We start from the raw sequence: 23,027 nt of genomic DNA on the forward strand, positions 1-23,027 counted from the left end.
AATGTTCTCTCTATACTTATAGGTGCCTATTAACGCCTTTCTTTTGGCAGAGGGTGTTATCTTACATTTTTCTTACTTATAAGTTCTTAATGACTTGGTATTGCCTTTTTGTTGGTCTTAAATTTCTGAGAGACTGTTTTATTCTTTGAATGTGTTGCTATACAATCACTCGAGTGGCACAAAGTGCATCTTGTTCACAGTTTGGGTGGAGTTGAAGCAGTGACCAACTACACCTGGTCTCAGAACCTGGTGAATACAACTAAAGGAGTTGTCACAATGTGGTCGGAGGAAATTCATAATGTTGTATTGTATTGTATGTTAACCAGGGGCCTAGAAATGATGGAGAGACTCTGTCCCTGCCACAGCTGCAGTGGTCCACAACCCCACTACAACTACCGCAGTCCACTTCACCCCTCCGCTGCTTCACACCAAACTCTTTCAGGATTATTGTGTAGTTTGGGACCCTGGTGGACCCCCCAGGGAACATCTCACATCAGACGAGTGCAACACCTATGTTTGTGTGGTAGAATAATGGTGGTGTACGCATACATGGAGAACTTATTTGCGCAGCAATCACCGACATAGTGTAACTGAGGCAGAATAAGGGGAACCAGTCCACATTCACTAAGGCAGATGGAAAATCGCCTGAAAACCACCCAAAGAGTGGCCAGCTCACTGGACCTCGACACAAGTCCGCCAGACGGATTCATGCCAGGGACCAAGCACTCCTTCCCAATCCAAAAAGCAGGTGCGTTAGACTGCACGGCTAACCGGGTGGGCAACTCATTATGTTAATGTAGTACAAACTCGTAAACATGAGAAAAAACACTATCTGTCCAAAAGATATTCCACAATAAATTTCACTACTTTCCACCTACTGTCTCAGCCATGTGTTGCTGACATGTTCAGTATAACAATACATAAAACTAAAGTATGATTTATTCTCCCCTACTGTTTAACTTTATAATGAAATGTCAATAGCTTTCTAAATTTTTAAGACCATGCCCTTTTCATGGTGCATTCAATTCATGTTACATTTAACTGGTAGTACCTCTTTGTACCATTTTGTATGACGGGTATTACTAACCTTAGCAATGATCTTGTATATGTGCTGGAAATTGTGCTCTGATTTTATTATTTGTTTCTGAATTGGAATTATTCTTCTTTTTCTCCAGTAAACTCAATTTTTTATCATTACCTTTCTTCTCATCCTGCTCGTACTGCTCACATTTTATATCAATTTTCAGTAGAAATTTTTCGTTTTTTGATAGATAATAAGTTGAAATATATTCCTCTCTTTTCTTTCTGCATTGTACTATATAGTTCAAATTAAAGCCAATGGTGCTTCAAAATATGAATTTGGAGCTTTGTGTCCACCAGCTTTTGGTTGAAAAGGAAAGCCAGAAAATTCGCACACATGTTTCTGATGTTTCCTATCATCCGGACAATTTCAGAAATTAATTTATGTAAAGATTTAAAAAATTAACCAGTGCAGAGCTTATATTTTTATTTTTCTCTTCAATTTTGCATACAATTGCCGTTTCTATATCTTTTAACAACTTTCTTCACTCTTGACAATATTCTAAAATAACCCAAACAAATCTGTTATAAAGTCTTGAAATTAATACGTAGGTGTACCAGCATTTACAAGCTCCAACTCTAAATTCCAAATTCAAACTTGGCTCTTCTAATAGTATTTTGTTTCATTTGTGTTTTACCACAACATACAAAATTTCTCCTCGCACTTGTCGTACTGCAATCATTGTTAAAATAAAAATCCTCATCTTTGCGCCTGGCCAGCACAATCACCAATGCTACACAAATTTCATGTGGGGTGTTTAGTTGCCTGGCTAGAAGACTCCTCTTCCAGAGGCACCAACTCTCTATTAAACTGCGCACACACTATCAGTAATGGTGCTGCAATTGTGGACCTATTCCTTCACCCACAATCAAACGATTTGACATGAATATCTGTTCACCTGCCTAAATAGGCCACGGCACAATTGTCAGGAGGCACAAAAGTTCCCACTCTAAGCAATTAGTTTGGCTCCTGCTTGCGCCCGTTAATCTGAGCTACACTGTCCAGCTTGCCAGCCGATTGGTATCTTTACGTCCCGGGGGGGGGGGGGGGGGGGGGGCGCTACCATTGGTCAAGTGCCAACTTCCCTTGGGCCAGAATGCATACCAACACTGACACTGGCCCACAAAATCACCTCACATGGCTGCCTGCATCGCTGCATCCTGGAGAGCCTCTGCAGGTTGAGCACTGCCTCCCACTAGCTGCTGACACCTGCTGATGCCACGACTGGTGCATTGGCTCCACCCTCCCTCCCCCAATTCCCACCCCCACCAACATTCCTAGAGCTACACTACATGCCTCACAGGCCCATCTACAACATGCATCTGGAAATTAATGTTTAGCATTATTTTTAAACATCAGAAACTTAAAATTCTTCAAAGTATGATCCTTTGGCATCTATAAATTTTTGGCAGCATGATTTCTATGTGTCATAAGCTTTCTTTAACTCCTCAATCGGGATGCTCTTCACAGAAGCCATCCAAGTAGCTGGCACATTGTCCACTGACTTGACTGCTTTCCCTTGAGGTCTCTTTTCAGCCAAGGAAACAGAAAGGGGTCCACCAATGCCAGGTCAGGATTGTAGGGCAGTTACGGCACTATTTTCACACCAGTCTGGGTCGTGTAAACTGTGACAACAAAGGCAGTATGAGGTGGCATGTTGCCATGATGCAGTTTCCACAAATTTCAAAGTTCCTTTAGAATGCAGGTGTTGTATTTGTCACAGTAGACATGAAACTGCAATCCACCGACATAGAAATTTAAGCTGTATGCGAGACTGTTTGAGTACAACTCAGAATGAGGGGTGGGTATAAAATGGAAGTGGATCATACTATTGCCCGCCAGACTCGTTGCCTGATGTAATCAAAAACTTTAGAGAAAACCTCAGTTCACCTGTATGTAGGCTCTCAAGTCATACAGACTTGAGAGATATGGAGACTTTAACCTCCCAACAATAACATTTTTAAAGTTGTGTTAGTGTGTGTGTGATAAGACATCCTCTGAAATGTTAACAAATGTCTTCTCTGAAAATTATCTAGAACAGATAGTTCAGAACACCACTCATAATGGAAATAGTGGAATCTGATGGCAACAAATAGACCCAACCTTTTTGAGGATGTCCACATAGAAATTGGTATCTGTGATCATGATGCAGTTGTGGTAACAATGATTACCAAAGTACAAATGACAACATAAGAAGCAGAAAAATATATGCTGAAGCGACAAAGAAAATGCTATAGACATGCATATTCAAAAACAGAGATATGTAAACAAGCAGAATATGGTGCTGCGGTTGGCAATGCTTGTATAAGACAGTAAGTTGCTGGCACATTTGTTAGATTGCGTATGCTACTACAATGGCAGGTTATCAAGATTTAAGTGAGGTTGATAATGGTGTTATAGTTGGTGCACGAGCGATGGGACACAGCATTTCCAACGTAGCGATGAAGTGAGATTTTCCTGTACGACCATTACACGAGTGTGCTGTGAATATTAGGAATCTGGTAAAACTTCAAATCTCTAAATATCTTGACATCACTGCAGCTGGAAAAATATCCTGCAAGAACAGAACCAATTATGACTGAAGAGAATTGTTCTACATGACAGAAGTGCAACTCTTCCACAAATTGATGCAGATTTCATTGCTGGGCCATCAACAAGTGTCAGCATGCGAACCATTCAATGAAACATGATTGATATGGGCTTACCGAGCTGAAGGCACACTTGTGTACCCTTGATGAGTGCACAACACAAAGCTTTATGCCTTGCCTGGGCCCATCAACACTGACATTGCACTGTTGATGACTGGAAACATGTTGCCTAGTCGGCGAGTATCACTTCAAATTGTATCTAGTGAATTGACGTGTATGGATATGGAGACAAGTTAATGAATTCATGGACCTGCATGTCAGCACGGGACTGTTCAAGCTAGCAGAGGCTCTGGAATGTGTAGGGCACTGCAGCTGAAGTGATATGGGACCCCTGATACGTCTAGATACAACTCTAGGTGACATGTACATAAGCATCCTGTCTGATCACCTGCATCCGTTCATGTCCTTTGTGCATGCTGATGGAATTGGCAATTCCAGCAGAACAATGCGACACACCACACATCCAGAATTTCTATAGAGTGGCTCCAGAATTACTCTTCTGAGTTTAAACACTTCCACTGGCCACCAAATTCCCCAGACATGAACATTGTTGAGCATATCTGGGAGGCCTTGCAAATGTGCTGTTCAGAAGAGATCTCCAGCCCCTCATACTCTTACAGATTTATGGACAGCCCTGCAGGATTCATGATGTCAATTCCTCCAGCACTACTTTAGGCATTAGTCGAGTCCATGCCACATCGTGTTACAACATTTCAGCATGCTGGCGGTGGTCCTAGACAATTATAGGTAGGTGTAACAGTTTCTTTGGCTCTTCACTGTATATGTTTAGTAAACTTGATACAAGTTCAGTACTGTCATATCTCAAAGAGGAACTTGAAACTTGCAGTACAGGGCAGGATCATGTAAAGGAACTATGGCGCAAGTTTAAAGGAATAGTTGGTCATGCACTGGATAGACATATACCCAGTAGAACAGTTCATAACAGTAGGTATCCTCCATGGTATACAGTCACTGTAAAGAAACTTCTTAAGAAACAGAGATACTGCATAATAGGTGTTAAACAAAGCATAGGACTGTAGATATAGAGATGCTGAATGAAACACTTTTGGCTGTCAAGAAGGCAATGTGTGAACACTTCAGTGACCACTGTACCAGAATATTGTTAAATTATGTTTCACAGAACTCAAAGAAAATCTAGTCATATGTAAAGGCTCTTAGTAGTATCCAATCCCTAGTGAATGAGACAGGAACTGAAATTGAGGCTAGCAAATCAAAAGCTGAAATGCTTAACTCTGTTTTTAAATGTTCCTTTACAAAGGAAAACCCAGGAGAATTGCTCCAATTTAATCTTCATACCTTTGAAAAGATGAGTGAAATAAGTACTAGTATCAGCAGCGTTGAGAGACTGCTGAAATCATTAAAACTAAACAAAGCTCCAGGGCCCGTTGGAATCCTTGTGACATTCTATTCTGAATTTGCAGCTGAGTTAGCCTCTCTTCTAACTATAATCTATTGTAGATCCCTCAAACAAAAAGCCTGTAGTTGGAAGGAAGGATAGATAACACCCATCTTAAAGAAGGTAGTAGAAATAATCCACAAAACTACTGTCCAATATCTTTGCCACTGATTTACTGTAGAATCTTCGAACACATTCTGAGCTCAAAGAATAAGGAGGTCTTGAACAGAATGATCTCCTTAATGCCAACCAGCATGGATTCCAAAAGCATCAGCCATGTGAAACCCAACTTGCATTTTTCTCATGTGCCATATGGAAAGCTTTGGATCAAGGCAGCCAGGTAGATGCAGTATTTCTCAATTTCCAAAAAGTGTTTGACTCAGTACTACACCTACACTTATTGTCAAACGTTAAGTCATGTAGGATATCAAGTGAAATTTGTGACTGGACTGAGGACTTTTTGGTATGGAGGACACAACATATTATCTTGGATGGAGAGTCATTGTCAGATGTAGAAGTAACTTTGGGTGTGCCCCAAGAAAGCATGCTTGGACCCTTGCTGTTCATGTTGCAGACAATATTAGTAGTAACATCAGGATTTTTGCAGATGATGCATTTATCTATAATGAATTACTGTCTGAAAGAAGATGGATAAATATTCTGCGAGGTCTTGATAAAGTTTCAAAATTGTGCATAGATTGACAACTTGCTCTCACTGCTCATAAATGTAAAATTTGGACACTTAAAAAAATGAAAAAAAACATATTAATATGAGTATAATATCAATGACTCACTATTGGAATGGCCCAACTCATATCAATATCTGGATCTAACACTTTGTAGGTATATACAATGGAATGATCACATAGGCTCAGTAATGGGTAAACCAGGTGATAGACTTCAGTTTCTTCATAGAACACTGGGTATGTTCAATCAGTCTACAAACAAGCTTGCTTACGAATCACTTGTGCGACCCATTCTAGAATACTTCTCAAGTGTGTGGGAGCCGTACCAAATAGGACTAACAGGGGATATTGAACATATACAGAGAAGGGCAGCACAAATGGTCACAGGTTTGTGTGACCAATGGGGGAGTGTTCCAATGATTCTAAAAAACTGAACTGGAAGGCTCTTGAAGGTAGACACAAACTATCCTAAGATAGTCTACTAACAAAGTTTCAAGAACCGGCTTTAAATGTGAGCGCAAGAGTAGAAAAATTACAGCACATACAGCGGCATTGAAACCATTATTGTTTCCACACTCTGTATACAAATGGAACAGGAAGAAACCCTAATAAATGGTGCAATGGGACATACTCTCTGCCACATACTTCAAGATGGTTTGCAGAGTGTAATTGTAGTAGTAGATGTAGATATAGATGTAGACGTGGGCAACCCTGTGATTGCCTTTGGAGCACTTCCTTTTTAAACTTAGCACTGATGCTTTGGCCAAGAAGTACGAGCTCATGGTGTGCCACTTGCTTTGCATCAAAGAAAAACAATGAGTTTTGGCTTCATACAGAACTTGCTCATGCAAGCCTTTTCTGACACAGCAATAACATCGTGTGCCATTCTGCACTCTGCCGCTTTGATTCCATATTATACTGAAAGACCCATGACTCATTTCCAGTGATGACAATGTCCAGGAAATTGGGATTAGCTTCACAGAGTTGGAAGGGTTCTTCACATACTTCCATGTGGTGTTGGATTTGTGCACTGGTCAAAACTCTGGGCCCAAATTTTGTACAGATCTGTCACATGGCCAAGTTTTCCATAAACAACCATTTTTGGCAAGCCCAGTAATTCTGACATCAAGTGAACACTCATTTGATGGTCTGAATTCAGTAACTGAGACACATGGTCGTCCAGTTGTGATATTGACAGGCGCCCTGTGCAGGCCTCATCAGCAGCCTTCTCCTGACATCCTCTAAACACCTTTTGCCACCTGTCTGATGCAGTCTGCAAAAGCAGTCATCCCTGAAGACTTCCTCAAGAATTCTGAAGTTTCCATAGCATCTTGTTGAGCTTAATGCAAAACTTTATCACAGAGCATTGCACTAAAGTTTTCTCCATTGTAAGTTTGATGCAACTATTACATAGAGGTTCACAGAAGAAGCCATCCTAACTCTCCAAGAGCACAGAGGCAATTTGAGTGACCTACTACTTGGAAGCTAAGGATCCCCTCCCCCTAACCAAACCAGTCTGACCACTCTGCAACATATAGTTCTATAACAAAAAAAATGCAGTGCGTTACTTTCCAGGCATGCCCGGTGTATCATCTCATCCTGGTTGGGTGCTGCTGATTAAGGGCTATCTCCCAGATGCCACTGAAGCTGCTGGCTCATTGGGTTATCAACACAGCCCAGCATGCTGTGGTGACTGTCGCACTCTCGCTGGATGCCAGCCACATTCAATGACGCATTGTTATTGCCTGGCAATGACGCAGTGTTATTGCCTGGCCCCAGCCTTGCTGCAGTAACAAAATCATTACAGATGTCACCTGGGTCAATTGTTTATTTCCTTGCCCTTGTCAGTGTGCAAGGACACAAAAGCTGGTGATGAGGCTCTTCCATCAGTGTTTCCAATGATGTTCTCAAGTGTTATTACATGTAGACATGCTTGCTGCCTTGTCCTCATGGCCATTGGCCTACCACTGTGGTTGAGCCGATAGGCGTCTACAGCTGATGTCCTACTGGTCCATCAACATCCAGCTGAGACCTTCAGCCCCTCCTGCTGGCATCGCACTGATCCCTCCGAGTCCAGCTAAGGACATCAGTGTTGTCACATATCTGGCAGCCACCACTGGTCATACTTGCCTCCTGTTGACTGCCCAAGTCTTGCTGATGTCCCACCAGCCTGTCTGCTCTGGCTGAGCCCATTGGCACCACAGCTGATGTCCTACCTGCCCACCTTCATCCTACCAAGCCGCCAGCACTTCAATGAACTCCTCACTCCTGGGTCAAAGCCCTGTCAGCATTTCTGCATCTCCAGTAGCTGTTGCTGGTGATGTTCACATCTCCCATCTGCTGCAGATGCCTCGCTGGCAGCAATGGGTCACCAGCGGCCAGCTCTGGGCGAATCCTAACTCCCATTGGCTGCTGATGAGCCCATCAGAACTCCCACATCTCAGGCAGTTGCTGTTGGTATAGCTCGTGCCTCCCATCAGCAGCCTGTGCCCTGCCGATATTTTGTCCCCAGACCTGTTGGTCCCTCCGATGCTCTTCTGTGTTCTTTAAAGTGCTCCTGCACCTCAAACCCATTCTCCATCCTACTGGATGTGTGCTTTTTTTCTGGCCCACATCTCTTCCAGGTGCCTGGGCTAGTTTCTATGTACTATCTTCCTTTTAGTGGTGCATTTCATGGGCTTTGCCTCTTGTCATGCTTTTCTGCAGGCTGCACATCCTGTGTTGTCTTTTTTAAACCTCCCTCCCATCTCTTTCTTTCTATTCACACTTCTTCACATGCCATGGTTTCTGGACAGCTGTTGCTGCCAGCTGAGCTCCTGCCTCCCATCAGCCACCAATGCCTGTTGATCCATCCCATTTCTGTCATTTAGTTTTGGTGCTCATAGCCTGCCCTCCTCCCAAGGCCCCATCTCTGCCCTCTGGACATACCATTTCCCTTCTTGGCCATCTTAACTTCAGCCAAGATGGCTCCACCATCTTCTGCTATGGGGGTTGGGGCATGTGCCTGGCCATAGCTCCTGGCCAGATCAACTGCTACCTGTGTTCTGCAGTTTGTCTAGTTTCTGGGCCACAGACACTCCTCTTCCAGAGATGTCAGCACTGTGTTGAGCTGTGTGCACCATCAATAGCACTGCTGCAGTCATGGGTATGTTTCTTCACCTGTGATCACATGATTAAATATACATATCCATCCACCTGCCTATTTAGGCCACAGCACAACTGCCAGTAGGCAGACTGGTTCCTGCTCTGGATAATTACAATGGCCATAAATTCCTGCCCATCAGTCAGAGCAACATATCCACCTCGCCAACCTATCAGCATTGTCACATCCTGGTGTGCTGCTGTTGATTGACTGCCACCTCCCATCAGTGCCCAACACCTGCTGATGCCGCTACTGGCTCCTTGCCACATGACATCATACATTGATGGCCCATTGTCATGATATTATTTGGTGGTATCATAGATGAAAAAGACAAGAGGATAATTGCTTTTTCATTCACACATACACTGTAACAACCAACCAATATAAGATGATAGCTTAAGTTTTGTTGAATGTCACATCCTGGGTGGCCTCTGCTGGTCAAACACCACCTCCTAGTGGCTGTCACCACCAGCTCAATTGCTCTGCCTCCTTTCACCACCACCCAAAGCTACATTGCTCAGCTTACCAATCTGTCAACATCAAGTTCATCAGGTTACCCATGCTGCCCTTCATGCTAAGCACCATTCACACCATTGCCAGGAGCCAGCCATGCCCATGCTGCAGCATTGTCACCAGGTGCCAGCCACACTTGTGCTATAGCATCACACCTTGTTCTTACCAGAACCCAGTGGAGCATTCTGTATTGTATTACCATATGTCACATTATTGTTACCCTTGTTGTGCTGGTGCAATAAACCCTTGCACACATATCTTGGGAACCACTGTTTATTTCCTGTGTCACTGCCATCACATAAGGACAAACAACTCATCATAGACCCAAAATCTATGCAGTTGAGTCCAGTAGTTGTCACAGAAAGATACTCAAGAAAGTTCATTGTAAATAGCATGGGCAGAGGTCCAGAAACTGTGTCACCATTTTTCCCTGTGTCATCCACTTATTCTGTTAATCATGGCAGAGTCCTCAAAATTTATATAAATATTTGTTATAAATTCCATGAAAACTATTTGTTAGTATCACAGTTACAAACTGTAATGATAAATGAAACAACAGAATAATGCCATGCATTTCTTGCCTTCACCATGAACATACAAAACTGCTCCACATCATTGGACTCCTTTGGTCAGTCACTGGTCTCACCGTCACAAAAACCTTTTAATTTTCTATTTGAATTCCACAATTCACACCACATTTTACACCAACATAAAACATGGTACAAATGCATTTTCATTGTTCGACACATGAAGATTATAATTTTGTGCCCCCTCTTCATTTTTAGCAATTTAGAGCGAGAGATAAATATAATATGTATACATGTAGAGGCTTAAGACAAATAACAAAAGTCCTGACACAGATGGACACACATTTTGTAACAAATTTTGTTACATTTTGGAAAACACTATCGACATTCAAACAGAACTTAAGCTATCATCTTATTTCAATTTATTGTTACATTGCATAGGTGAATAAAAGAGCAATTATCCTCTTGTTTTTTCATCTATAGTGCTGTCAAATAATATCATGTAAAGATATTCCATTTGTGTATATGTGAATGTACTGTAAACATAGTAAGGAAAGTTCTGGCAGAATGTAAATAATTTGGAGTAAAGGAGACCATTCACCACCACAATGGTCCTGCTTCTGATGGCGTACCTCTTCTAAAGTGATATTCTATCACCCATGCAACCTACACAAAATCCTGGTCCATTGCTATGCCACTCCCACTCCCAGTCCTCTCTGATACAGGGGCCATATAGCTGTGCAAGACACAGGTGTGAGATCTGCCCAATTTACCCATACAGCATTTGCAGCACTTCCTACTCCACTCACGACACAGGCCTAACCTATCTCATCGAGAAGGTCCCACTAATGAAAGCAGCCTTATTATGTACCAACTCTGCTGCAATCACTGCACAGCATTTTATGCCAGCATTACAACCAAACACCAAAATGAAAGGCTACCATCAAAATATGGCCAAGAACAAAATTGACTACCCAGAGATGTAACATGCTCAAGTTTAACGGCAGCTCGACAACGCATGCCATCTGGATCCTTCCCTCCACCACCAACTTTTCTGAACTACTCTCTACTTAACTGTGTCTCTTTCCTCTGTCCTGGGCACTATGGGACTTAACATCTGAGGTCATCAGTCCCCTAGAACTTAGAACTACTTAAACCTAACTAACCTTAGGACACCACACACATCAATGTCCTAGGCAGGATTCGAACCTGCGACCATAGCAGCAGCGCGGTTCTGGACTGAAGCACCTAGAACTGCTCGGTCACAGCAGCCGGTTGCTACATACTTTTTGAATATATATAGTACATAAATATATTTGTACTACATAAAGGAGAAATGTTGTTATCAAAAATCTTGACCAATTTACTTCAAAAGTTTTAAATCATACCCTAATAGACAGTTGTACGGACTCAGGCTATATGTTTTTGAATGTATATAGTGTGTAAACATATCAATAATAAATAAAGGAGAAACATTGTTAGCAATAGTCTCAAAAAAAAAAAAAAAAAAAAAACTCTTGACTGATTTGCTTCAAATATTTACATAATGCTGTAACAAATATTCGGCATGACATAACCTATATATTTTTAATATGTGTTGTACAAAAAATAGATGTCCAGTCACATTAATGTGACCAATTGTCAAAAGCCTGACTTAACACCTATTGTACTGCAGACTACTGTGAGATGTGCAGGAAGAGAGTCAATGAGGTTCTGGAAGGTACCAACAGGGGATTTGGAGCCATGTCGAGTCCAGTGCCATAGCCAACTGTGCTAGGTTTCCGTGGTACAAACAGACCAATTGAGGTGACCTTACAGAGTCTTGATTGCATTTCAGTCCGGAGAGTTTGGTGGCTAGGGGAGTACTGTAAAGTAATTTTGGTGCTCTTTAAACCATGTGTGTGCATTGTGAGCTTTGGCACACATTGCACTGTCCTGCTGGCAGATACCATCATCTTGAAAAAAATTAACTACATGTAGCAATATAAAATGAAAATAATCAATTTTTGACAGTCTAATGTAACTGGATAGATAAAAAATCTACTCACCAAGTGGAAGCAGGAGAAAACAAATATTAAAAAAAAAGGTTTTGCATGAGCAAGCTTCTGGAACCAGTGGGTCTTTCTTCCGGCAGAAGGGTTGGAGGGAGAGAAGAGGGGTGATGGAAAATGACTGGAGAGATTTAGGAAAAGGGTTAGAGTTTGGAAAAGTCACCCAGCACCTTGTGTCAGGCAAGATCAACCCACAAGTCAGCCCTGACTTGGAGTGATGGATAACTTTTTCAAACTCTACTCATTTTCCTAAACTTCTCCAGTCCTTTTCTGTCACCCCTCTTCCTTCCTTTCAGTCCTCCTGCTGGAGGAAGGAGTCACTGGTTCTGAAAGCTTGCATGTAATTTTTTTTACATGTGTTCCCCTGCCATCAGTGAGTATATATTTTATAAATCCAATTAAATTAAACTGCATGTAGTGATGGACATGGTCCTCAAGGATAGATGCACACTTGTGTTAACACATTGTGCCTTCCAGAATGTTGAGATCACCCAGAGAATGCCGCAAAAACAAACCCAAAACCATAATACTCCCTCCTCCGGCCTGTACCCTTCCGACAATTGTTGCATGGTGTTTGCTTTCAGATGTTTCATGCCCCACATGACAATGGCCACCTGTCTGAAGGAGCATAAAACATGATTCACCTGAAAAGATCACCTGTCACCACTCAGTGGATGTCCAGTTGGCATGCAATTTCCAACTGTCACCAATGAACAGCAGTCAACATGGGTGCCTGAGCCAGGTGCCTGCTGGGGAGGCCCATTTGCAGCAATGTTCGCTGAACAGTCATTGAGCAGACATTGTTGGTAGCTCCTTGTTTCATCTGGCCTGTCAGTTACTAAACAGTTGCACATCTATTTGTCCATACACATCTCTGCATCCATCTTTCACCTCCGTCATCTATGGCCCATAGTGCTCCACAGTTGCCTCAGTGCCAGTTTTGGATAGTGCCATTTTGCTATGCATTGGTATACTTAATCATGGAAGCATGTGGACAGTATAAAAACATAGCTGTTTCAGAAACGCTTTCACCCTTGGCCTAAAAGCCTATTGTCATGCCCTGTTGGATGTCAAATATATCGCTCCATTTCTGCATTACGACAATGGATGCAGTTTTTGCACATCCCCCCCCCCCCCCCCCCCCCCCAACAAGCTGTATATGCTGTCCACTGCTAGTGCTACCACCTGCCATCTGTGGCCATTTCACATTGATGTCAAACATAGGCAACTGTCACATTAAAGTGACAGGACCATGTGTGCATGCATCATCCTAAAAAATGAGATGTGTGAAGAACTGCCGCATCATGTATGGCATTTGAATGTATGACTTATATGCTACTAATTGTATTCACAGTAAATGTCCCAGGCAGTATCCACATATGCTGCTGAGTGTACGTACTTAATTTTACAATCATAAGACACATAGGTCAGGAGATATGACATCATAAACCCTTGAGATGTGTGAAGAATGCCACATCATGCTTGAAGTTTTAATACATTCATTCTGTACTGACACTTCTAGAGTCGAGTCAGTTAAAGTAAATCCCTGACTCTGGTGGTGCTCTTGACACCTTTCAACAGAGCTATGAAAAGGTAGTGCCATAGAGGTATTTGCAAAATCGCATAGCAGACATGTGAAGCAGGTGCGTCCAGCATAGCAAAACTTTCCTGGATCATTTTTCATAAATTGGATATTATATGTATACAGTAAGACATTATGCATATTTCTTTGTACCACTGTTTCATAATTTCAAAGGAGTTTTCACGAACACATGGAAATGAAATTTTTTCGATAGCTAACTTCAAACACAGTTCATATTTTGTTTATGTTTGTAAAAGAAGATTGGAAAAGCGAATACCTGAGCAATGTCGGGTTTGTCAGTTAGTGCAATATAGAAAAGGGAAGTAATGTTAGCAAACTACCAGAAAAGTTCTTGACTGATTTACTTCAATATTTTACATGATACTCTGATAAACATTCAGATGGAAATAAGCTATACATTTTTCAAACAATGATGAACTGATTCTCCATTAGAAGTGACTCCAAAAAAAGAAAATGTGTGGTTCCTTTCTTTTTCTCACAGCCAGTTTTAAATACACTACTGGCCATTAAAATTGCTACACCACAAAGATTACACACTAAAAACACGAAATTTAACCGACAGGAAGAAGATGTTGTGATATGCAAATGATTAGCTTTTCAGAGCATTCACACAAGGTTGGCACCGGTGGCAACACCTACAACGTGCTGACATGAGGAAAGTTTCCAACCGATTTCTCATACATAAACAGTAATTCACCCGCATTGCCTGATGAAACATTGCTGTGATGCCTCGTGTAAGGAGGAGAAATGCATACCATCACATTTCCAACTTTGATAAAGGTCAGATTGTAACCCATCATGACTGTGGTTTATTGTATCGTGACATTGCTGCTCGCGTTGGTCAAGATCCAATGACTGTTAGCAGAATATGGAATCAGTGGGTTCAGGAGGGTAATATGGAATACCGTGCTAGACCCACATTCCCTCGTATCACTAGCAGTCAAGATGACAGGCATCTTATCTGCATGGCTGTAAAGGATCGTGCAGCCGTGTCTTGATCCCTGAGTCAACAGATGGGGACGTTTGCAAGACAACAATGATCTGTACGAACAGTTCGATGATGTTTGCAGAAACATGGACTCTTAGCTCGGAGACCATGGCTGTGTTTACCCTTGACGCTGCATCACAGACAGAGCGCCTGCGATGGTGTACACAACTACAAACATGGGTGCACTAATGGCAAAACATCATTTTTTCAGATGAATCCAGGATCTGTTTACAGCATCATGATGGTTGCATCTGTGTTTGGCGACATTGCGGTGAATGCACATTGGAAGTGTGTATTCGTCATCGCCACACAGGTGTATCACCCGGCGTGATGGTATGGGGTGCCATTGGTTATACGTCTCGGTCACCTCTTGTTCGCATTGACAGCACTTTGAACAGTGGACGTTACATTTCAGATGTGTTACGACCCGTGGGTCTACCCTTCATTCGATCCCTGTGGAACCCTACATTTCAGCAGGATAATGCACAACCGCATGTTGCAGGTCCTGTATGGGCCTTTCTGGATACAGAAAATGTTCGTCTGCTGCCCTGGCCAGCACACTCTCCAGATCTCTCACTAATTACAAGTGTCTGTTCAATGGTGGTTGAGCAACTGGCTCGTCACAATATGCCAGTCACTACTCTAGATGAACTGTGGTACCGTGTTGAAGCTGCAACTACAACTTGAACATAAACTGTATAAACAACTATTTGCTGATTTGGTTTCTTCCTTGCAATTTATTCTAAGAAAAAACAGGAAATTTGTAATTACAGTCTATCAGCTTATGATAAGAACAATACTGTGGAATCTGAATTGTCCAAACCTCGTAATCCTGCCCATTTGCAGAGAAAAAGTATGTAAACTGCTGTCATTAGAGCTACCATTATCACAGCTCCAGCAGCAGGAGAGGTCTCTTCTACCCCATATACCAATGATCCCAACCAATTTACCTATTCATTATAAATGACTTCAATTTCCATCATGTTTTGGTTTGCAATAACGATAAACAAGGCTGAATGTGAGAGAGGAGGGGTGGAAATGGACATAGAAAGGGTAAGGGGGGGGGGGGGAGGAAATGGATAAAGACAGGGTGAAGGAGATTAGGACATATATCCAAGTCTCATACATATTTAGCAGTTATGAAGCACTGTAGTTTGTTAGTGTTTATGTGAATACAAAATGTTTTTGAAACACATGTACATGTAGCTGACATACCTATCATCACATCAAGATGATGAATGGATAAAAAATTAATAAACAAAGTTCATGCATAATGAGAAGCCAACTAATGAATATGGTAAGCTAAAGTGATTATTAAACTAAAACTATGTTCATATCCATATTAGGTTTAAATAATTTGCACAATTTTTCTTCTTACCGTCAATGACTGTCTTTACACTATCACTGCTGAGGTCCTCTATATAGCCAAAGAAGTAGAAAACTGTTGGTCTAGAAGTGTTGTACTCTTTCAAATGCAATAGAGTATCTGCATTTTTAAGATTTACCAGTGCATCTGGTTTCAAAGCAGAGCTGAAAACAAGGCAACTTATAAGAAAAAGTTGTTTTTCTTGTTGCAGCACTAAATTTTAGTAATGGTCTTCACACACAACTGTATATTATGAAAATAACACTGCATATATATAAATATGACCCCCCCCTCAAACACACACACACACACACAGAGAGAGAGAGAGAGAGAGAGAGAGAGAGAGAGAGAGAGAGAGAGAGAGAGAGAGAGAGAGAGAATGTGTGTAAGTGATAGCACATACATAATTACTCGAAAGAGGCCCAATGGCCCCACAAATGTACATTTGCTTACATTACACTTAAATGTTTTGCATAAAAATCCAGAAATGAAATGAAAATGTCACACCTTGTTCATGGAAAAATAAAGATTAATCACAAAAGGTGCTGGAAGTGACAACCCTCATATTGTAGACACATTTGAACACAATGTTGCAGATTCTCTTAATGTTGCTGCCAGAATCTCTGGTGTCACTGCCTGGACTTCATGGTGATATTCTTGCATAAATTTGTCTTTGTCATTGACAGTCAGTTCCTGAACAACTATAAACCTATGTGGACAGATCCTGGCTTTCTTCGTAGCTCTGTGACATGGGTTCCATGACAATCCACATTCCTGAGATAAATGTCAAACAGACTTTGCAGGAGAGGCCAAAAACCATTGTTTCATGACAGTAACGTTTTCTTCTGATAATGGTGGCTGACTCCACTGTAATATCCAACACTATTCCACTGATCTCCATCTTTTCTCTAAGTTATATATGCAGCATTTAGACAGTATACAGGGTGTTACAAAAAGGTACAGCCAAACTTTCAGGAAACATTCCTCATCCACAGAGAAAGAAAATATGTTATGTGGACATGTGTAAGGAAATGCTTACTTTCCATGTTAGAGCTCATTTTATTACTTCTCTTCAAATCACATTAATCATGGAATGGAAACACACAGCAACAGAACGTACCAGCATGACTTCAAACACTTTTTTTTACAGGAAATGTTGAAAATGTCCTCTGTTAGCGAGGATACATGCATCCATTCTCCATCGCATAGAATCCCTGATGCGCTGATGCAGCCCTGGAGAATGGCATATTGTATCACAGCCGTCCACAATACGAGCACGAAGAGTCTCTACATTTTGTACCAGGGTTGTGTAGACAAGAGCTTTCAAATGCCCCCGTAAATGAAAGTCAAGAGGATTGAGGTCAGGAGAGCGTGGAGGCCATAGAATTGGTCCGCCTCTACCAATCCATCGGTCACCGAATCTGTTGTTGTGAAGCGTAAGGAACACTTCCACTGAAATGTGCAGGAGCTCCAGCGTGCATGAACCACATGTTGTGTCGTACTTGTAAAGGCACATGTTCTAGCAGCACAGGTAGAGTACCCCGTATGAAATCATGATAATGTGCTCCATTGAGAGTAGGTGGAAGAACATGGGGCCCAATCAAGACATCACCAACAATGCCTGCCCAAAGGTTCACAGAAAATCTGTGTTGATGACATGATTGCACAATTGCGTGCAGATTCTCGTCAGCCCACACATGTTGATTGTGAAAATTTACAATTTGATCACATTGGAATGAAGCCTCATCCATAAAGAAACGATTTGCACTGAAATGAGGATTGACACATTGTTGGATGAACCAACTGCAGAAGTGTACCCGTGGAGGCCAATCAGCTGCTGATAGTGCCTGCACACACTGTACATGGTACGGAAACAACTGGTTCTCCTGTAGCATTCTCCATACAGTGACATGGTCAACGTTACCTTGTACAGCAGCAACTTCTCTGACGCTGACATTAGGGTTATCGTCAACTGCATGAAGAATTGTCTCATCCATTGCAGGTGTTCTCGTCGTCCTAGGTCTTCCCCAGTCATGAGTCATAGGCTGGAATGTTCCGTGCTCCCTAATTCGCTGATCAATTACTTCGAATGTCTTCCTATCGGGACACCTTCGTTCTGGAAATGTCTCGATACAAACGTACCGCGCCACACCTATTGCCCCGTGCTAATCCATACATCAAATGGGTATCTGCCAACTCCGCATTTGTAAACATTGCACTGACTGCAAAACTATGTTCGTGATTATTTCAAACGAAATACACACTCTTCATCAGAATAGCGATACATTGTCACTAAATGCTGAACACTGAGCTCGAGCCCCAGTGACACATGGAAACATACTGTAGGGGTCAGATGATGTTGCAGAGTGCGGCATTGCTGTGTCAAACATCACAAATTATACAGTGCACTTTCAGCAGAATTACCACACATGTTTGTGGGGCTTCTTTGGAGTGAGACATCCTGTAGCATAGACTATAGAGGAGGTTTCCTGCAGGGGGCATGAATACAAAAAGTAATTTGTAGAGAACAAAGAAGGATAAGGCACTTTTATCAGCAGGAAGGTAAAGAAAACTGCTGAACTTCTCCTTTTGGAGCACCTTCGAATGAAGAAAAGGAAATTTCTTTTTCAAGTTCTCATTTTTTTGACTGATTTGATTTCAACTTTAATTTCTTCTTATATTCTATTAATATTATCTCATCTATGTCTTTGTTACATTCAGAAGCATCATACCCTTCTATGTTTCTGTCTACTGCTATTTGCAGTGTTAAATCATCCTTGGACACCTTACACATTTCTACAAATTAACATCACCTTATGGTGTAAATCATAGCCATTGCTACCACCACCACCAACAGGAGCAGCAGCAACAGCACCGGCACCACCTCCCTGTACAGTTTTACACCACTGGCAAGGTTGCTGAGAACACAAGCCCCTCCATCTCACCCACTTTCCCCAATGCCTGTCTATTGCTACTCAGGCCCATTCCTGTCCTGTCTTCCGAATTCTTTCTTCCTGTCCTTTTAGCCACTAGTCCTTTGATCTACCCCTTGGCCACTTGTCCTCCATCTTCATCTTGTGCATCTTCCAAAGCATCCTCGTCACATCTCTTGTCTCACCTACTCATTTCATTTTAAACTCTTTACCTCAGTCTTCTCTTGTAGGAATTGCTTACATTTTATAATGACATTTTCTTTCCTCACATTTTCCAGTTTTGTTACTCCTATCCAAGTTCATTTCACTTGTTCTTACCTTAATTTTCCCGCTTTCCTTCATGACCCAATTTTTTGTTCATGACTAATAACATCCACATAAAGTTAGATTAAATTTTATTTTCCAATAAAACAAGAGCAAAACCAGGTTTCAGCAGAAACTTCATTTACCATGGAATATATGAATTGAATTTTCTGCTTACATGCCACGAGTCAGAAAATCACTATGTTACACTTTTTTAGATGACTCCTATAGATAATTTATGCCACTGATTAGAGGATTTTTATCCTGAAACCTGGTTGTGCTGTGCTTTTATTGGAAAATAAAATTTAATACAGCTGCATATGGGTTTTATCAATAATGAAAAATCTATGCAGTCATTGTGGATGTCCTATGAAGAGAAACCCACGTTTTTGTAGTGCACAATAAAATTGGTACATTGTGTGTTTCAAACAATGAAAAACTGATTTTAAGGACTGCTTCATGACTCGTACCATCTGGATGCTTTCAGCCAAAACCAGGTTTCCTGAACTGCAGTGGGAACTCTCCCTGAAGCATATCCTTCATTCCTGTAATACCTCTGACCTCAATCTTTCCCATCCACTCAGCTTCATCCTCTACCCTAATCCCTCTCTAGCCTCACACATACATTCTAGCCCACAGTGTGCCTGTCCTTTCCCCTTCTCCACTTCCCTCCACAACTCTCCAAGCACAGGCTCTCAAAACTGTGCCCAGCCACCCACCACTGAAAAGGCTAAGTTTTTAAACTATTCACACCCCTCCTCCAGTATCTTCCTCCACCTCCTAACATGTTATCACTCATCTTCCAGTCCCATTCCTCTTCTGTACCCACTACCAACACCAGCTGATACTGATACATGACACACACACACACACACACACACACACACACACACTTCCTATAAAGGTGCTTAAAGCTTTCCCCAGTTTTCACCTGCTCTCCACCAGTGTCATTTTCACTTTATGTCTGTCTTTGCTTTTGTTGTGTCCACTCTTCCATGCTTCTTTGCAGTAACTTCTAGGCCATACTTTCGCACAACTTCTATCCATAAATCCACCTGCTTCTGTACCTCTGCCTTGTCATTCTACTACACCATCAAATTGTCAACAAGGAATATTGCTGTCATTCTGTCTCCTGCATCTCTCACTATTTGTGTTATTATGTCATCCATCACCACTATGAAAAGGAGTGGAGATAACATTTAATGGGAAACTCTTTCCTATGTTCTGGAATTTTACATCATCCAGTCACATTAATCTGGCCACCTCCTACATTCAACATTAACTTGCAGTAACCACTCACAGACACCATATGGCAGTAGTAGCAGTGGAGGATGCACAAAACACATTATGCGGGTGGGGGGCACTGAAAACAGTGCAGTCATTCTTGTAATGTGGGAATGAAGCAGTAACTTATCTCATAATAAAAATATCCATGGGTGTACTGCCGGTCTAGAGTGTCCAATGGGCACAATATTTCGGCGATCAAACATGTCGCCATCATCAGGTGAACTGACGGACTGAGCTCCTGTGAACGTGCCGGCATGGAGATCCGTATGCTATCGCTGCCCAGAGGGAACTGGGTTTGGTCGCGGCAGCGGCCAATTTAAATACCCTACGCCTGCTGGTTCCCAAGCCTTGCTAAGATTATAGCCACAGTCACGGTTTATGAGGTCGTTATTGGTGCGAATTTCGATTGCCTCTCTAACAACGCTGTCCCAGTATCTCGACATCTGTACCAGAATCCTCGTGCATTCATACTCCATAGCCTGATTTTCTCACAAACAAAGTTCAGCGACCGCCGACTTGCTCAGATACATCAATTGAGTGTGCCTCTGGTGTTCACCGCATTGATCCTCGATGGTAACCAGCGATTGGGTTAATCAAAAGTAAATGGAGCAAACATATAGTTGTGACGACCACGGCAGACAGAGCTATCACAACGAAGTCATCTCAGATGCCGTCACAATCTGTTCCACCGCGCGACCATGGCGCGGGGTGCGGATGGCGGGGGGAGCGTGCCGCGGGTGGAGGGTATTTAAATTGGCCCAGTTCCCTCTAGGCAGCCATAGCATACGGATCTCCGTGCCAGCACTTTCACAGGAGCTCAGTCCGTCAGTTCAACTGATGATGGCGACATGTTTGATCACCGAAATATTGTGCCCTTTGGACAGGAAGCATTTCTGTAAAGGCTAAGTTTTAAAACTGTTCACTTGTTGCTGTGGTTAAAGTAAACCATGCATGGTAAAATGGCACTACCCAAAACCAGCATCAAGGCAACTGTGGTGCACTGTGGGTCATAAATGACAGGGATGAATGATGGCTGCAGAGGCATCTACAGGCAAACAGATGTGAAACTGTAGAGTGACTGATCGCCCAGATGAACCAAGGGGCTACCAACAGTGTCTCCTAAATGACAATTGGGCAAACTTTATTGCACTTGGGCCTCCACAGCAGACACCTGGTTCATGCACACATGCTGACCGCTGTTCATCAGTGATAAAGGCTGGAATTTGAATGCCAGTACCACAACTGGACATCCACTGAGAGGCAACAGATGACTTTTTTTCAGGTGAATCATGTTTTATGGTCAATCTGACAGATGGTCATTGGTGCATACAGTGTGAAGCACTACAAAGCAAACGCCCTGCAACAACCATCAAAAGGTTCTAGGCTGGAGAAGGGAGCATTATGGGCTGGTGAATGTTTTCATCATTCTGGAAGGCATAATGAACCAACACAAGTAGGCATTTATCCTTGGGGACCATGTCCACTGCTACATGCAGCTTGATTTTCCTTGGTACAATGGCATCTGCCAGCGGGACAATGCATTGTGTCACATAGCTAGCAGTGTACGTGCATAGTCCAAAGAACACCTTTATAATATTCCCCTGGCTACCACACTCCCTGGATTTAAACCCAGTCGAGGATCTGTGGGACCACCACATTTATCAGGCTGTCGCACCATGTATCATCAACTGAGGAACATAGTGAAGCTGGCCACGGCACTGGAGTCGGCATGGCTCCACATCCCTGTTGATACATTCCAGAACCCTACTGGCACTCTTTCTGCATGTCTCACAGCAGTCTGTGCTGCAAAAGGTGGTTATTCAGGCTTTCGACAGGTGGTCACATCAATGTGACTGGGCAGTGTATATGTATTTGGTCATGAACCAGATTTCAGTTTCTGACGTCATCATCAGTAGACCTGTGAATTTTGCAAACACAGATAAATTGACATGTGACTTACACTGATAATATTTATACAGAAGATATGAAAGGTACAAAATTTATGACACGTAGAATGCTTATGATGAAAATATGACATTTATGGTGTGTAGGCACAGTTACATTTAATGACAAATTAAGTTGAATTTACAATTGTAATCCAATATTTATGTAACTAAAATTTGATTTAAGAGAAGGGGAAAGGAAACAGTTTGGTCATTTAAAACACAGCTGGCAGTCTGTATCGTATGTTTATTGATTTCCAGTGCTTCCAATGGGATCACCTTTCTGTTTTTCTCAACAGTCTGTACAACTTCATAATCTACATCTTATAGGTGGTTTTCTATTAAAAGATGTTCAGCAAAGGTTTAATCAGTCTTTATTTGTCTCCTGATTCATAGAGATAGTGGTCTTCCTTGATTCAGATAATTTCTCTGTCAGCCACCATGTCCTTTGTCTTCTCATTCTCACACAACTAACCCATCAAAGGATCAACTCTTTTATCTTCAGTAAAGTTTGCTTCTCTGCTTCTTACTTTCTTAAC

General features: G+C 42.0%; 1 protein-coding gene across 2 annotated transcripts in view; it reads right to left on the reverse strand.

The window, feature by feature from the left end:
* LOC126355985 (inactive pancreatic lipase-related protein 1-like) overlaps positions 1 to 23,027 on the reverse strand; it is a 265,959-nt gene that overhangs the window by 40,050 nt on the left and 202,882 nt on the right. For both annotated transcript variants that reach the window (XM_050006603.1, XM_050006602.1), the window contains one exon: positions 16,035 to 16,186. In XM_050006603.1, coding sequence (XP_049862560.1) covers positions 16,035 to 16,186 — 152 coding nt within the window. The remainder of the gene's footprint in view (positions 1 to 16,034; positions 16,187 to 23,027) is intronic.

Source organism: Schistocerca gregaria, chromosome 3 (genome assembly GCF_023897955.1).
Source record: "Schistocerca gregaria isolate iqSchGreg1 chromosome 3, iqSchGreg1.2, whole genome shotgun sequence".
Taxonomy (NCBI): domain Eukaryota; kingdom Metazoa; phylum Arthropoda; class Insecta; order Orthoptera; family Acrididae; genus Schistocerca; species Schistocerca gregaria.